The 18,307-nt window shown below is 45.7% G+C and overlaps 1 protein-coding gene across 28 annotated transcripts in view; it reads right to left on the bottom strand.

Annotated features, from left to right (window-relative positions):
• The window catches only part of dlg2 (discs, large homolog 2 (Drosophila)), a 219,595-nt gene that overhangs the window by 41,448 nt on the left and 159,840 nt on the right, over positions 1–18,307 (bottom strand). For 15 of the 28 annotated variants that reach the window (XR_013133791.1, XM_077020512.1, XM_077020514.1 and 12 more), the window contains 7 exons: positions 18,152–18,307; positions 17,194–17,330; positions 16,207–16,351; positions 13,558–13,723; positions 8,123–8,182; positions 6,997–7,152; positions 1,692–1,848 (listed from right to left, as the gene is read on the bottom strand). The exon at positions 18,152–18,307 is cut by the window's right edge and continues 14 nt beyond it. Coding sequence is in view for 27 of the 28 variants with exons in the window: in XM_077020512.1 (XP_076876627.1) it covers positions 1,692–1,848; positions 6,997–7,152; positions 8,123–8,182; positions 13,558–13,723; positions 16,207–16,351; positions 17,194–17,330; positions 18,152–18,307 (977 nt within the window). In the remaining variant the exon portion in view is untranslated. The remainder of the gene's footprint in view (positions 1–1,691; positions 1,849–6,996; positions 7,153–8,122; positions 8,183–13,557; positions 13,724–16,206; positions 16,352–17,193; positions 17,331–18,151) is intronic. The other 13 variants (XM_077020528.1, XM_077020527.1, XM_077020523.1 and 10 more) reach the window with 5 other exon arrangements.

Raw genomic sequence — 18,307 nt, forward strand, 5'->3', positions numbered from 1 at the left:
ACACGCTCACACGCTTCATACACGCTTCAAACACGCTCACACGCTTCATACACGCTTCAAACACGCTCACACGCTTCATACACGCTTCAAACACGCTCACACGCTTCATACACGCTTCAAACACGCTCACACGCTTCATACACGCTTCAAACACGCTCACACGCTTCATACACGCTTCAAACACGCTCACACGCTTCATACACGCTTCAAACACGCTCACACGCTTCATACACGCTTCAAACACGCTCACACGCTTCATACACGCTTCAAACACGCTCACACGCTTCATACACGCTTCAAACACGCTCACACGCTTCATACACGCTTCAAACACGCTCACACGCTTCATACACGCTTCAAACACGCTCACACGCTTCATACACGCTTCAAACACGCTCACACGCTTCATACACGCTTCAAACACGCTCACACGCTTCATACACGTTTACACGCTGACCCATATACCCACAACCGCAGGTATCATAAACATAAGAATCAGTTGTAGAGTAAAGTACTGGTAAACCTGCTCTTGCCTGTGTGTGTGTGTGTGTGTGTGTGTGTAAATGCAAACGTATGCAATAAGCCCTTTATACTTCAGACTCATTCGACAGTCTGAACTCAGAAAGCAAACTAGAGTTATTCTTAGACTTCAAATCAGGCCAGTACACCATTATCTCTCCCTCCCTCTCTCCTTCTCTCTCCACTCTACTCTTCCTTTTCCTTCAGTCTTTCCGCATGTCATTTTCTCCCTCTCTCTCTCTCTCTCTCTCTCTCTCTGTCTGTCTGTCTCTCTCTCTCTGTCTGTCTCTCTCTCTCTCTCTGTCTTTCTCTCTGTCTCTCTCTCCCTCCCTCCCTCATCAGGGTCTGTGTGTGTCTGATTGTCAGTGGAGTAGTGATCAAGGGCGTCTGGTCTCGAGGCATCTGGGACAGCATGTGTCTGATTATGAGCAAATTGAAGGGGTCTGATAAAGGCTGTTTTGTGCTACTCCAGAATTAGATTTACATCATTTGGTTCAGATAATGTTCTGATGAGTTTGAATGATGGGATTAGCCACAGGAGATCAAACTGGGCTGCATTAGTTCCAACAGCACAGAGATCTCACGTTTCAAACAGAGAAATACAGCATCATCATTAATCACCATTCTCACTCACACACGTCTCATTTGTGTAACCACTTAAGAATCTATGTGATACTCCAATCTTAATTTTCATGGAGCAAAACACTAAATAACTGTTCTCAAAAATATTTGAATTCATATTGGTACAGAAGATGTGATGGCGCCCTCTACTGTTGGACAGAATATAAGTACAGATAGATGCTATAGCCTTTTAAAATAAAATGCATCATAAAATGCATATATGTGGCTGTGTCCCATCATAAAATGCATATATGTGGTTGTGTCCCATCATAAAATGCATATATGTGGCTGTGTCCCATCATAAAATGCATATATGTGGTTGTGTCCCATCATAAAATGCATATATGTGGTTGTGTCCCATCATAAAATGCATATATGTGGTTGCCATAATATTTTAGAATGTGCAATAAATATTTCAGTCTCAAAACTGCAACTGCTACATATTATTTGAGCCGGTGCATGTTCCTATACTCACACACCCTTATCACTGTACAGCATGCAAACACATAAGTGCGCAGATATCTAATCTCTTCCATGGTGTGTGTACTTACAGACAGGATCTGGTCCCCACGACGCAGCTCTCCGCTCAGGTCTGCGGGTCCTCCAGCCAGTATGAAGGAGACGAAGATGCCCTCACCGTCCTCCCCGCCCACGATGTTGAAGCCCAGGCCAGTGGAACCTTTATGCAGTATGACCTTCCTGGGGTCCCTGTGCATGCATGTCCAATAGTACATCAGGTCCGAGTCCATGGGGCTCAGCATGTCTCCCGACACATACATACACACACACACACACACACACACGTGCCCTAAGCGTCTGTATGCATCCTCGGGGGTGTGCGGGAGGTGTGGTGACACACACACACACACACAGCGGCGAGCGTTGGCTAGCTGGATGCTGGCTCCAGACTAGCGTATGGCAGAGCAGGACGGATGAAGCTGGGTAGGGCACTGCTCTAGATTCAGAGCATTTGTCCCATTTCTGAGTGGATTCCTGGAGACGGAGTTGGAGTGCTCGTGCACGTACACACACACACACACACACACACATGCACACACGCACGCACGCACACAGGGACCACGTGCTAACGCCACAAGCAGGCACAAAAACAGCACTCACACACACACACACACTTCTCCACAGCCACACACATGCATGCCCACTGACTTCAGACAGAGGGTCACAGAAAGCTCGTCTAGTAACTACAAACCTACTGTGTCTGTTTATAGACCGAGCGGAAACATAGGAATGCAGTGTCCTCTTAACAACCCAATTAGGGCGCTTCGGAAACAGATCGATCTGTTTGCTGGCATGATGTTTCACTCTGAGGATCACCTGACCCAATCAGACCCAGCCTCAGCCTCAGCTGGGACACTTTTGATTGGACACAGTTGTTCCCAGATGTTCGTGGGTGATAACCCACAGTGATGGGGCTGCGTTTCACATGGCCTTTCTTAGAGCAGCAGGTGGACGTGACCTACTTATGAGGAGTAAACAGGTATGCCCTCCCTCCGCACCCGGTTACACTCCATCTTACTCCCTCTTCTTCTCTTCTTCCTCTACATGTATATGAACATAAATATTAAAAATAAATACTTCAAATAAATACTAACTAAAAGTTGTTACTTAAAAAGAGAGAATTATCTTTATGACCAGCACTATAATAATCAATACAAGATGTCATTTGAACGGTTCTACACCCACATTCAATATAATGTGCAGGACAACAATGAAAGAACAAAACGCCTCAACAACTGTAACGACAAATGACTGAAAATTAATTGCTTTCATGTCCTAGAAAAATATCACACGTGGTGCTCAGGGACGCATGCCTGACGTTACAAAGGATGCCAATATCAAGTTTGACCACTAGATGGCAACCGCGGTCCATTTGTTTGCCTCTGCATATCAAATTTATTTTAAATAATAAAAGCCCCCCTAGTACAAGACAACTTCATTCTAAACCCTTTAACAGCAAACCTAATTAATACTTTTATCTAATAAATTGGAACATTTTGAAATAAAATTAAACAGAGACTAAATGCATGTGATATTCAGCCAAATCTGTAATATGCCAGTCCCTCCTAATTCTCTTACATAAAAAAAATCATGTGGGGTGAAAAATGCTAACTTTGATTATTCTGGGAAGTCAACACTGATAATCAGTCAACAGCTTCAACTTTCAAACGAATCCTCACACAAAACTGTAAAAACTTAAAACTGCTTGTTTAGCTGCAGAATTGTAGTGATGAGCTGTGCTGATAACTGGTATCTCCAGTCAACTGCATTAATTTACCTGTCTCTCCGTCTTCCTGGAACACATCCCCACCTGCTCCACCTCTCTACACTACAATCCTGATGTGCAGGATGCAGGACTGTCTCTCTCCTGACCTCCACACCTCCGTTTATTCTGCCCATTAACAATAGTGAATGTAGCCTTTACATACTCAGAAAGCTCACAACACAGAAATGAGGTGTCAGAAAGGTTGTCATCTGATTGGCTGACAGAAGCCACAGTCTCAACAGCAGCTGTCACTACCAGCAGTTCCCAGAGTGGCGCAGTGGATTTTCTCCCCAGCAGAGTGGTGACCTGCTGTCCGCCTCTTTATCACCCAGGATGTGCTACTACAGAGGAGTAATATATTATCACAGAAAGAAACAGAGCCAACAACTAGGCACGGGCCACGTCCCAAAAGCGTGTGTGCAGCCTGCACCGAAGTGGTCAAGGGAAGGGTACGCTCTGAAGCACCCCCAGCAGTGCAGTCCCAGGTGAGCACCTTCTGCTGTCTGAGCAGGAAAGAAATCAACTCATACTGATTTATTGACTGCAGCATGGTTAGGAGCCCAAGACAAATGTACCTACGGGGGCTATAAAGTCATCTCATCCCATCTCATCCTATCGTTCGTTCATTTTAGGTTCTGACGAATCTTTGCAAGGTTATTTCCATGCTGAGTAAAGCCATCTAGCCGTCCCGTGGGTCGGTACCCTCAGGCCTCATGGTGCCGAGCCATCCATATCCCAGAAAAAAACTGCCATGTCAGCAACTGCGAGACACACCAGCGCCCCCCGGAGGCTCAGAATAAACCATCACGCCAACACAGACAAACACAAAGATGAATCACAGTGATGTGTTAACCACAGAGCCTCGTCAAAGAGCCCATCTCTCACCGGCCTTTGCCCGACTGAGGTCAATACAGCCACGGGCAGGCGGGCGGGTCGGGGGCCTCACCAGGCAGTCTAAGGGCAGGAGGGCCTTGATGGAGCCTATCAGTAGGTTTGATTGACTTCTCTGACAGGCAGGCTGGCTTAGCCAGCTAGCACACTGTTTCTAGACTGCAGAAGCACTTCAAAAAGCTTAGGAGACGAAGGAGACGAAGAACGTAAGCTGTGAAGCTACAAAGCCAAAGATAATTCATCTACGTCTCTGAAACTCTTGGCATTGCATTACACCTAGCACACGTGTGCACACATGCGCATGCACACACTTACACACACAAATATACACACGCAAACACGCACAAACACACACTTTACCTTTTGAGAAGAAAACCAGTACATCAGTAGAGTGAGAGAGGGGGAAAGAGAAAGAGAGAGACTGAGAAAGGAAAGAGAATTTTATCATTAGCTGGTTCAATGGAGCAGATGCTCACATGGTCCCACAACGTAACAGTTCAGAACGTCAGAACCACAGACGCCCGACTCACGTACAGACAGCACGTCACCATGGAGCAGTACAAACTGCACAGAGCACAATTAAACATCAGGTCATTACTGGAACATTAGACTACAGCTCGGAAAGCTTGAAAGAGCATGGGGCAACACATCCTCCACCCAGGGGTGTGGTTGGGGAACCGGACTGTGGAAGCCAGCTCCACCTGCTGGGTTCTGACACCATCCTCCTCCACTGACGGCACCCTGATTATCGATCAGCAGTGACAAGACCCACTGGGGGTGGCGGAGCGTTTATCTACTCTGAGCTGAACCATCATCAGTCAGATTCTAGTTTGACCCTGTCAATGCTGCTGCTTGCTTAAAAAAATGTGGTAAAAAAAAAAAAAACATTTGACTCTTCTGACCCAGCGTTCCTCAGCAGTAAAGCATGACGCCAGGCGTGGGGTCTGCACTGACACAGGGGTCATTCCTCTCCAACAGCAGAGTATCACAGTAAAGAACAGAGCACTCTGTGTGCCACATCTGTTTGTGTCTGAGGAAACATTAGAGGCTCCAGTCACTAGTCCTTCTCTGTCTCTCTCTCACATTCTCTCTGTCTGCTTAGCTGACTGGACTGGAATTAATTCATCAAAACACCCGCATGCATACCCAAATGGGCCAATCAGAACTGATCGAAATGACAGCACTGTGACCCCGCCCCCCGGGATCGTGTGGGGTCCGCACCTGCCAGGCTCTTCGGTGATGGGTCTCTTCTCATCTCCCTCACAGGCAAATCACTCTCAAACCAATCAGTCAGTGCTTTATAGTTTAAGTAATGTGTTGACTACTTGACTGTTAAGCAAGCTCATGAACAAGAGTCCTGCCAGACGAAAACATGAAGCAATATAGACACACACACACACACACACACACACACACACACACACACACACACACACACACACACACAGACAGAAACATACATGCCTAGAGACACACACACACACAGATATAAACATGCCTAGACACACACACACACACACACACACACACACACACGTGTTCATGCACATTTAAAATTAGACTGATGGAAAAAAAAACTTGGATCTCAGACACCATTTATCTCTAAACTATAGGCTTGACAACTGTGTTCATATAAATCAGTGTGAAGAGTGGGATACCTAATTAAACCTAATTAAGACAGAAGAAATGAAGAAGACACAACTACAGAGGAGACAGGAATGGAGAAGCTCTGTGGAAGCTCACAGTGGAGAAGCTTTGTGGTGACACCTCCCCATCAAGGAACAGTTGAAAGAAACTCAGTGAGCAACAGAGGGGTCACAGGTCAAGACCACAAATGTTGGGTTAAGCCACTGTGAGGTCATGAGTCATTACAGAGGTGCTGGATAATGCAATAAACATAAGCATAAACAAACACAAATAAAAATAAATAATCAAACAACCATGTAATTCTGGTTGCAGTAAGGAACCATCTTCAGAGGAACTGTGCTCCCTGAAGCTCTGAACAATGTGTGGTATTTCTGAATAAGTTGTAGTGGCAGGCATCAGTGCAGGATTATCTAGACAAATGGATCAAAGATTTCCCTTACAATCATGCATGCACTGGGTTTGTGTTAGGGTTAGAGTTAGGGTTAATATTAGGGGTTAGGGTAACTGTTTAGGTGTTAGGGTTACCACTGCGTTAGGGTTAGTTAAGGTTAGCGTTAGCACTGAGTTAGAGATAGTTAGGGTTAGGGTTACCACTGCATTAGGGTTAGTTTACACACCTTCACATTCTGGTCCAACTCTCCCTTTTGCCAGGTTTAACTTTTTATACCAGATTCAGCTTTTCACACCAGTAAACCAGTACACCAGTAATGAACTCATTCTCCCAGCTATTCCTCCTTTAACCCTAACAGAGATTTACCTCCATTTTCCAAACAGTCTGATTACACCAGTGTGAACTCAGACAGACAACAACATGACCAACTGGCCTTTTACATTTCCCAGCCCTGAGGCCAAATTAGACTCGTGAGGTGTTTGTACAGTACAGAAGGTCTTCAGTGTTAGCGGAGGAGCCATCAGTGAGGCGTCCCCTGTGGGGAACAAACGGGTGTTGGGTGGGCGGGGCATGCGGGGAGAGTGTTGTGGGCGGGGCGTGCAGGTGAACCTCATTTAAAGGCAAAGCGCTGATTGGTCAGTACCTGGTGATGTCGGAGTCAGGGAGCAGACCTAAGTGGTAGTGAGGGAAGGGGACGGCGTGTAGTGGGCTCTTATCGAACTCCACAGGGGAGTAGAGGCGGGGGGAGGGGACACGATCACACAGTTTATTCACAGTGCTGTAAACGGGCTCTGGAGGCCTAGAGAGGAAGAGAAAGAGCAGAAAGCAGAATAGCCATGTTAGTGCGCATGAGAGAGAGGGAGAGAGAGAGTGGCAACATGATGAGAGGTAGAGAGAGAGAGAAAAAGAGATTGACAGAGATAAGGAAATATCAATGTTAGAATGTTAGTGCTGAGTTAAATTTGTCATATTTAAGCGTGAGATAAGTGAAGAGTGAGTTAAGCTTTCGCAAGTTCATGTTTTCTGATGTCCATTCAAGGCTTCAAACATATATCGTGGAGCCAGAAATTAAACAACTAACAGACATATACATTTACATATAGCTACTAGACTCAAAAACAGCATTATATAAACGTAATGAATCATACATCAGTCTTTCATACGTACTAGATTGCACATACTGTTCCAGTGACAACGCTAACACCTGTGTAAGTGTTCCACAGGCTCACCAGTCAGAACAGTACTGTGACCAGTTAGACCAGTAGCACAAAAGGTTCTTCAGGGGCTTTATGTGTCACATCTGCTCAGTTATTCTCAATCGCCCAGTCTCTTTCTCTCTCTCTCTTTGTCTGTCTGTCTGTCTGTCTCTCTCGCTCGCTCTCTCAAAAATGCATCACCACTCCTTTCCTCCCCTAAATGGGGAGAATGACAGGTGTGCACAGAAACGCTTGTCTACAGAGAAGACAATGAGTCTTGAGAGAAAATGGGTGGTTGGAGCAGGTGTAGAGGGTGGTGAGGGTGTGTCCTCTCTGGGGGTGGGTGTGATGGGAGTAGAGATCACACACAGGGTGCACTGGTGAAGGGGCCCTAGGCTCTGTGTCCAGGGGCCCCTACAGCTCACATCGCTGCTCTAAGAATCTGGACTTGAAGAACAGAAAGAAGCTCGTCAGCAGTGGACAAGGAGGACGAAACAAGATGTCCCGTAAATGTCTCGCTCCGAGCGGGATGATGCGTGCGAACCCTAGACACAAAAATGTCTGGAATCTCACCTCAACTGGAAGTGCTGCGAATCGAATCTGTGGCCCTCCCCGTCATCTAAGGAGGGATTTCTGATCAGAGAGAGACAGCAGATAAGCACAGATACAAAATCACCAATCAGCTCCGTCTGCTCAGAAGACTTCAGAAGCGCGGAGCTGCTATCTGAGCTGACGAACACAGGGCATGCAGAGTCTGGAAAGGAACACACATGCATGCTCACACGCAGGTCACAGACACAAGCCCCACATATCCTATAGTGAGGAGACTAGTGTTTGACAACTAGCAACACCAACACACAACTAGTAACACCAACACATAACTAGTAACACCAACACATAACTAGCAGACAGACACGTAACACTTCAATCAATCTGCTGGCTAATTTCAAACAGTCTTAGATCGAGGCAGACGTCCTTCTGTCTGCACACTATAGGAAACCATTGAAGATATTCATACTAGTCTCTAATAGACTGGCAGAGATCCAATTCCACTCTGCAGATTGAGATCCTTAAAATGTTTTTCATTATTGTTGTGGAACTAAACAGTATGAGATCAGATGATTTACTGCAGTTATACTTTAGAGATCCACAGAGGACAGAGAGAGGGAGAAGGAGAGAGAGAGAGAGAGAGAGAGAGAGAGAGAGGGAGAGAGAGAGAATGAAAGAGAATCAGAGAGTCAGAAAGAGTGAGTGAAAGAGTGTGACAGAGAGAGATGCACTCATGTAGTGAACATGTTGGTCTTGCTTTGTTGCTGATAGTTAAAGTACCACACAGGGAGGTGGACATACTTCCCATCTCCTGCCCCTCCCTCTCTCCTGCCCCTCCCTCTCTCCTGCCCCTCCCTCTCCCCTGCCCCTCCCTCTCTCCTGCCCCTCCCTCTCCCCTGCCCCTCCCTCTCCCCTGCCCCTCCCTCTCCCCTGCCCCTCCCTCTCTCCTGCCCCTCCCTCTCCCCTGCCCCTCCCTCTCCCCTGCCCCTCCCTCTCTCCTGCGTCACTAAGGCAGGACTAGAATTTTGTCAGTTGTAAAAAGATACAGTGCCAAATGCACAGGAGTAAGCAGCACAGCTAGACTGTTGTACACTACACATCTGTGTTCATCACTACACATCTGTGTTCATCACTACACATCTGTGTTCATCACACAAGAGAAAAACACTCTGGCATGGTATATAAACCTAACTAAGAATATTATCATCTGCACACACACACACACACACACACACACACACACACACACACACACACACACACAGTAATTTCACACCTACATGGCAGAACTTTGCCATGTACATTTAAAACTAAGCTTAAACTAAACTTAAAAACTCATTAAGTTCAACTGATGCTCTTTGGGGTGTCTCTACACACACTGTAGACGGCACCTACAGTCCAAACTCAGCTAAGAGACTGTATGCCACCACACAGCCTGCACCATCATTATTCAAATAAAATCACTTACTGACAAGAAAACTGAAAGGGAATCAATCTGCACTTCTCATCCTGCTGAATGAAGGTTTGTGTGTGTCTGTGTGTGTGTGTGTGTGTGTGTGTGTGTGTGTGTGTGTGTGTGTTTCTAAGAGTATTGGGCTGAGGCACTACCGCTATGTGAGTTTGTTCCACTTAACCAACTGAATGATTAATGAAGAGTGGGAGTGGGACTTCAGAACCTCTCGGGAAAGGGAATTGTGTGCGTGTGTGTGTGTGTGTGTGTGTGTGTGTGCACGCGCGCATGCCCGTGTGTGTGCGTGTGTGGATAAAAAGAGCTTGTTTACAGTACACTGGGGAGCTAATGTAAGTTCAGTTCCAGTCTGTGCATGTGTGTAGTACTAAATGCATGACTAGCAGTTGAGACTGTTCCTTTTATAGGACTTTTGTGTGTTAATTATAGAGGCATCTTTAAAGCACTAAAGGGAGCATCTGTATGTCGTTTCAGAGCTCAGCTTCTAAGTGTACACCCTCAAACTCCCCCAAACATAAGCCTTTCTTCATGCATTATTCATCTGTGAGCTGTACCATAGGTTCAAATGTATCGCATATATTACCTCACACAGCATCAAGCTTTGCTAATCGCCTTAGCTTCATCTGACAGATTCAGTTTTCTTTCCTATTATTTATCAAGGGCTCAGGAGTCAAAGTATGATGGTCTTTTTGTTCTACATTTGGTTCACTGAGTCACTTAAATATCTGAGCCCTGCTGCTTCAGCAACTGGTCCAAGCAGCACAGAGTGGGCTAAGCTAAGCCTACAGTTTAGCCGGGCCTGGAAAAGCTCAGATTAATCTGGGGGGGGGGGGGGGGGGGGGGAGCGGGGGGGGGGGGGGGGGGGGGGGGGGGGGGGGGGGGGGGGGGGGGGGGGGGGCAGCGGACGTGGGATAAGTGCCCAGTCTTTAAAGTCTTTAATGTTCTCTATCTGTCATCCCTCTTTACATCTCTAATTTACACTAATACTAATAAGCATACAAAGTGGCTACAACTCAGCAAAGCCACTGGAATTGTGGGATGCTGCTCCAAGCACAACACATCTGCCTTATCAGATTTAACCTTATTACCCATTCCTGCTAGCCTGGCATATCATGTTATAAGAGCAGGCCAGAATGCCCTAAAGGCTCAGTGCTCTTAGTGGGAGAGTGAGAACAGGTCAGAATGCCCTACAGGGTCAGTTCTCTTAGTGGGAGAGTGAGAACAGGTCAGAATGCCCTACAGGATCAGTTCTCTTAGTGGGAGCGTGAGAACAGGTCAGAATGCCCTACAGGGTCAGTTCTCTTAGTGGGAGAGTGAGAACAGGTCAGAATGCCCTACAGGGTCAGTTCTCTTAGTGGGAGAGTGAGAACAGGTCAGAATGCCCTACAGGGTCAGTTCTCTTAGTGGGAGCGTGAGAACAGGTCAGAATGCCCTACAGGGTCAGTTCTCTTAGTGGGAGAGTGAGAACAGGTCAGAATGCCCTACAGGATCAGTTCTCTTAGTGGGAGAGTGAGAACAGGTCAGAATGCCCTACGTACAGGATCAGTTCTCTTAGTGGGAGAGTGAGAACAGGTCCCACCTGACCTGAGCTGCCCAGTCCATGTGTTCCAGTCTGAAGATAGCTTTCTCCCTCTCTGCTAAGGGAGTTCAGGTCAGTCAGATAAATCTCCTGCCCAAAAGCCTCTTAAAAGAATCCCCACAAACCTATACACACTGCCTATACACACAAACATACCACTAGACACACAAACACAGCCACACACACACACACACACACACACACATACAGGGAAACAATCCTGTATGTCATTTATGTGAGCATAGGAACATCACCTAAGAGTTTAGGATCATAGCTACAGAGCACCCAACACTTACACTCATTATATTCCCTGCACCTGAAGTACACCAATCAGACATTACATTAAAACCACCTGACTAGTATTGTGTGCCCCCCCCCCCCCCTCCTGCCACCAAAACTGCTGTGACCTGTTGAGGCACGCACTCCACAAGACCTCTGCAGACACTGGCAGGAACCCCACATGTACCCAACACAGGAACCCCACCTCACAGGTACCCAACACAGGTACCCAACACAGGAACCCCACTACACAGGTACCCCACCTCACAGGTACCCCACCTCACAGGAACCCCACCTCACAGGTACCCAACACAGGAACCCCACCTCATAGGTACCCAACACAGGAACCCCACCATACAGGAACCCCACCTCACATGTACCCCACCATACAGGAACCCCACCTCACATGTACCCCACCATACAGGAACCCCATCTCACAGGAACCCCACCTCACAGGACTTAAAGGATCTGGATCGGACCTGCACATCCCACAGATGTTCCATCAGACTGAAATTTGGGGAATTTGGAGGCCAAGGCAACACCATGAACTCATATTCCCTAAAACATTCCTGAACATCTTCTGCAGTGTGGCCAGGCACATTGTTCTGCTGAAAAAGGTCAATGCTATCTGGAAATGTCATATTTGGTCTGCATAAATGTTTAAGGAGGTGGCACATGTCGAAGTAACATACGCAAGAATGGCAGGACTCAATCAGACCTGTCAGGAATCCACCAGACCATGCAACTTTCTTCCATTGCTCCATGGTCCAGTTCTGGTGCTCACGTACCCAGTGTAGGCACTATCAGTAGTGCTCTAGAGCTGCACAGCCCCATACACAGCAAGCTACAGTGTAACGTGTGTTATGAAAACTTCCTGTCAAGCTACAAGGTAACTTGTCTACTTAAGAATTTCAGAAAACACGATTTATTGTAGCCTAACAGAAAAGTTTATGTCAAGACTTTTCAGTTATTTGTGCTACAATAATGTTTGTGGGATCAGAGCAGACAGACTAGCCTTCACTCCCTAAATCAGGGGTCACCAAATGGTGGACCGCGGTCCGGATCCGGACCCGAACGCCGTCCTGTCTGGACCCAATCACATTCCCGATTAACTGGATACGGACCCAAATGCCAAAAATATTTTTTAATTTTTACGGGAGACTAAATTTTAAACCGGAGCATTTATTTCAGGGCTACTGGAAAAACACTCCGTGACGAGTGTTAACGAGTGTTACGTTCGCCCCCCCCCCCCCACTCAACAACTTACGTTCGCCACCGCCGACCCGGACCTCAGGTCAGAGCTATCTGCCAAAATTGGACCGCGGAAAGATATAATTGATTACCCCTGCCTTAAATGGTTCAAGTGCCTCAAGTGCACATGATGGTAGGTAAATACTACATACCATAGCTACTGCATCCCAAGAACACCCCTCAAGATCTACATTTTGGAGATGTAGTAACCCAGTCATCTATACTTTGCTTGCTGCTAAAAATTCTCAGAAAATGCTACTTAAAAGTGGTTTTGATGTTGTGGCTGATTGGTGTAAAACCATCAAATGTCCCAAAACTTAAGGGGCACAACAAAGTTTATGAAGAAGTTATGAAGGCGTAATTAAGAGGTTATGAAGGCATGATGAAGAAGTTATGAAGGCGTAATTAAGAGGTTATGAAAGTGTGGTGGAGACGTTATGAAAGAATTATGAAGAGATTATGAAGGTGTTGTGAAGATCTTATGGAGCCATTAAGAAGAGATTATGAAGGTGTAATGAAGTTATGAAGGCATTATGAAGAATTTATGAAGGTGTTAAGAAGAGCTTCTTCAGTCATCCATTTAGCTGCATCAGTCTAAGAGTTGTGAGTGTAGGTGTTGATCACTGCTGATCACTTCAATGAAGACGACACATTCACGTTCACACAGGACGTTTCATTAAGGAGACAGACAACCATGTCTAGGGAGGAGGAGCAACAAGGGTGGGTGGGGCAGAACGGCAGGGGCGTCATGGCGATTCCGCCTCACAATGCGTTTGGAACTTCCACACAGCGACACACTGGGAGGGAGAGGTAGGAAGGTTTGCGGTTCTACACAGAGTACCTGCGGAGTACGGCTTCTGGCGGAGAGACCGAGGCAATTACCGTAAGAATGAAAAGCCATCCAACCTGTTTATGTCCTCCTCCCCCAGCAGGTGGCGTGGCAGGGGTGAGTAGCGTCCGGGGGAGATGGGAGGAAGACTGGACTTATACTCCAGAGTCCCATTATTACCAGCAGAAGAGATATGATTATCCATAGCAGGGGAAAATGCTGTAGAGAGAGTGACAGTGAGCAAGACAGGGAGACAGAGAGAAAAAGAGAGATATAGAGAGAGGGGAGAGAGGGAGAAAGAAACAGAGGAAGACAAAGGAAAAGAGTGAGCAGCACACCATGTAGCCAGTACCAATACACCACTTAATGGTTATGACACTATAGGTAATGGTTATGACACACCATGCAATTGTTATGACACAACATGTAACCAGTAACAATACACTGCATTTTGGTTATGACACACCATGTAATGGTTATGACACTACATGTAATGGTTATGACCAGTGTTGCGAATAACGCCGTTAAGGTAACGTCATTTTTTCAGTAATGGGATAATATAATTAGTTACTTTTCCTGTCGTTACAATGCCGTTGACGTTACTGGTCATTAAAAGCGGTGCGTTACTATATATTGATATACTAACAGTAAACCGAGCGGACCGCTGTCCAGGCTAGTGAGAAGTAACAGATCTCGATAGGTCACAGTTCTCGGTGTAACACCTGTTTAACTTAACAAGTCAGTAAGCGATTGGCTAAGGCAGCGTTATGATAGCCAATCAGAGCCAGTGTTTTTACACGTGCGCCGAAGCACGCGAGTGACACGACACAAACGGAGAAGAGGCCGAAATGGCGTCAGGTGCAAGCCGAAGAAAACTAGAACTTTCAAGGCGAAATAAACATTATTTAAGAAAATACTTGAAGTTCCTGAATGTCTACCAGACTGAGTATTTGATTTATTTAATTAAGAATAGAGGTTTTATTGTTAAGTTTACTTCTGTTGTAAACAAACCAGTTGTCTCAGGTTGAGAGAATTTAATTTAATTTCATAGATGTAAATGCACTTTATATAGTGTAACTGTTTACTTTTGCTTTTTTTTTTTTTCAAAGATTTGGGATTTTAAAGGATTTTATCCTGCACTGGTCTGTGGATGTGCAACAAATATCAAAAGTTAAACAATTTTCTGACAACAATTTTTTACTTTTATTATAGAGTAATTCAGTTACTAACTCAGTTACTTTTTTGAACAAGTAGTGAGTAACTATAACTAATTACTTTTTTAAAGTAACGTTCCCAACACTGGTTATGACACACTGTGTAATGGTTATGACACTACATGTAATGGTTATAACACACCATATAACCAGTAATAATACACTATGTAATGGTTATGACACACCATGTAATGTTATGACACACCATGTAACTAGTAACAATACACTACATTTTGGTTTTGACACACAATGTAATGGTTGTGACACACCATGTAACTAGTAACAATACACTACGTTTTGGTTATGAGACACAATGTAATGGTTATGACACACCATGTAACCAGTAACAATATACTACATTATGGTTATGACACACCATGTAATGTTATGACACACCATGTAACTAGTAACAATACACTACATTTTGGTTTTGACACACCATGTAATGGTTATGACACACCATGTAACTAGTAACAATACACTACGTTTTGGTTAAGAGACACAATGTAATGGTTATGACACACCATGTAACCACTAACAATACACTACCTTTTGGTTATGACACATGATGTAATGGTTATGACACACCATGTAACCAGCAACAATACAGTACGTTATGGTAATGACACACCATGTAATGGTTATGACACACTATGTAACCAGTAACAATACACTATCTTTTGGTTATGACACACCATGTAACCAGTAACAATATACTACATTATGGTTATGACACACCATGTAACGGTTATGACACACCATGTAACCAGTAACAATACACTACCTTTTGGTTATGACACATGATGTAATGATTATGACATACCATGTAACCAGCAACAATACACTACGTTATGGTTATGACACACCATGTAATGGTTATGACACACCATGTAACCAGTAACAATATACTACGTTATGGTTATGACACACCATGTAGTGGTTATGACACACCATGTAACCAGCAACAATACACTATGTTATGGTTATGACACACCATGTAATGGTTATGACACACCATGTAACCAGTAACAATATACTACGTTATGGTTATGACACACCATGTAGTGGTTATGACACACCATGTAACCAGCAACAATACACTACGTTATGGTTATGACACACTATGTAATGGTTATGACACTGTATCCCTCTGTCTCTGCCATGACACAAACTGTTACCAGCTGATTACAGACGGTAATATATTTTTAAACTAGTCAATCACCCCAATGTCTCACCTGCTTTGGGTTTAAATGTCTCCAGCTAAACTAAAAGCTCTTTACTTCAAATTAATGCAGATTTAATGAGCAAGTTGATCACACACACACACACACACACACACACACACACACACACACACACACACACACACGCACACACACACACACACACACACACACACACACACACAGTGTACAGGAATGTCTGTTCACTAATACATAACTAGTACAGGACAATACAGAAGTAGTATGGTATAATGCAGCTACTCACAGTGGGTGATGTCAGGAGGCCCGCAGGGATCTGAAAGGTACACGTTAGTGGGTTTCCCCACCTTCAGATACACCACGTCAGCCGTGTTCTTCAGAATGGCTACTGCCTCCTCATGGGTGACCTCCTCCAGAGTGTAGTTATTTACCTTGAAGAGATCATAACAGAGAGAGAGGGGAGGATTGTAACAGATACAGACAGAGAGAGAGAGTGAGAGAGAGAGAGAGAGAGGGGGTATTGTAACAGAGAGACAGACAGAGAGAGAGAGGGGGGATTGTAACAGAGAGAGAGAGAGAGAGAGGGAGAGAGATAGATAGATAGAGAGAGAGAAAGAGAAAGAGGGAGGAAGGGAGAGAGAGGGAGAGTGTGTGTGTACATGCAGGATTTTCAATATGCTTTATCATTTGCTTCAGCAAACACCAGTGAATTTGTGATGCCAAACTAAAGATCACACTAGTTAAATCAGTTAAAAAACTAGTTAAAAACTAGTTAAATCAGTTTCAGCTTCAGTATTCCAGTTGTTGCAGAGCTGCGGTCTGGAATCTCTCAGAGCGGCAGGACATTCAGTCCCCAACCCGCTAGCAAGCATGCTGAGTGTCCATTCAAACCATAACGGCTGACCATACCAGTACGTCTGGCAAATTTTGACACCAGTCCCTGTCCCAGTCTTGGTACACCACACTCCACTGTGACAATCACAGTGCACGTGTAGTCTGGTGTGGTGGGACCTGCACAGGTGCGGGTGCACGTGTAGTCTGGTGTGTGGGGACCTGCACAGGTGCGGGTGCACGTGTAGTCTGGTGTGTGGGGACCTGCACAGGTGCGGGTGCACGTGTAGTCTGGTGTGTGGGGACCTGCACAGGTGCGGGTGCACGTGTAGTCTGGTGTGTGGGGACCTGCACAGGTGCGGGTGCACGTGTAGTCTGGTGTGTGGGGACCTGCACAGGTGCGGGTGCACATGTAGTCTGGTGTGTGGGGCAACGCCCTCACCATGAGCAGCCGGTCCCCGATTTGCAGCCTGCTGTCCTTCTGTGCTGCTCCGCCATCGATGATCTTGGTGACATAGATGCTGTTATCACCAGGGATGTGCTGGTTACCCACGCCTCCTGCAATACTGAACCCCAGTCCTGGCAAGACAGATGGAGAAAGAGAAAGAGAAAGAGAGAGAGAGAGAGAGAGAGAGAGAGAGTCAGATAGAGAGACACAGAGAGAAAGAGAGTCAGATTAGAGACAGAGAGTCAGATTAGAGACCGAGAGAGAGACATATTTAGAGACAGAGACAGAGTCAGATTAAAGACAGAGAGAGAGAGAGACACAGAGAGACACAGAGAGAGAGTCAGATTAGAGACATACAGAGAGAGAGAGAGAGAGAGAGAGAGAGAGAGAGAGAGAGACAGAGACAGAGAGAGAGTCAGATTAGAGACAGGGAGTGAGAGTCAGAGACTATTTCAGCAGCTATGATAAGGATGTGAATGGGGCACTGGCTCCTTCCCGGAACAGGGCAGCTGTCTGACTCAGAGGCCTTTAATGAGCTCCACGTTTGTAACCATCATTCAAATTCATCCCACGGCCTCATACAGAGCTACAAATGGAGTCCTGTGTGCTTAAGTGCTTTTACAGAACCGTGTTGGTAGGACTACACGCTGACAATAACTTGTGAGTGCTGTCTCCAGCTCCTCTGAACAGTGTGTGTGTGTGTGTGTGTGTGTGTGTTGTGTTTGTGAGGTGGTTTCTAAATAATGCATCAAAGCAGTCTTTCCTTCTATGAAAATCATTTGTTTTACAAGTCTGTCCATAATAACATCTTAAGACAAGCAACAGAAATGATAACAACCAGCTTCCTGCCACCCCAAAGAGCAGAGGAAGTGTCCATGAGATCATTTAGAATGCGTTTCTAACAGGAGCATGAGTGCTTTCATGTTGCTGTTGTAACTGCTTGGTTAGGGACCTTTTGGTCCTTTGACGAGTTTGATCTCCACGACGGTCTCCAGCATGGGTCTTCTTCTGCGCACGTACAGTCGAACGATAGATCCCGCCACCTTCAGCGCTTCAACCGCCCTGCTGTGAGACACCTCGGACACGTCCACCTCGTTCACACGCAGGA

Source organism: Brachyhypopomus gauderio, chromosome 10 (genome assembly GCF_052324685.1).
Source record: "Brachyhypopomus gauderio isolate BG-103 chromosome 10, BGAUD_0.2, whole genome shotgun sequence".
In the NCBI taxonomy this organism is placed as follows: Eukaryota; Metazoa; Chordata; class Actinopteri; order Gymnotiformes; family Hypopomidae; genus Brachyhypopomus; species Brachyhypopomus gauderio.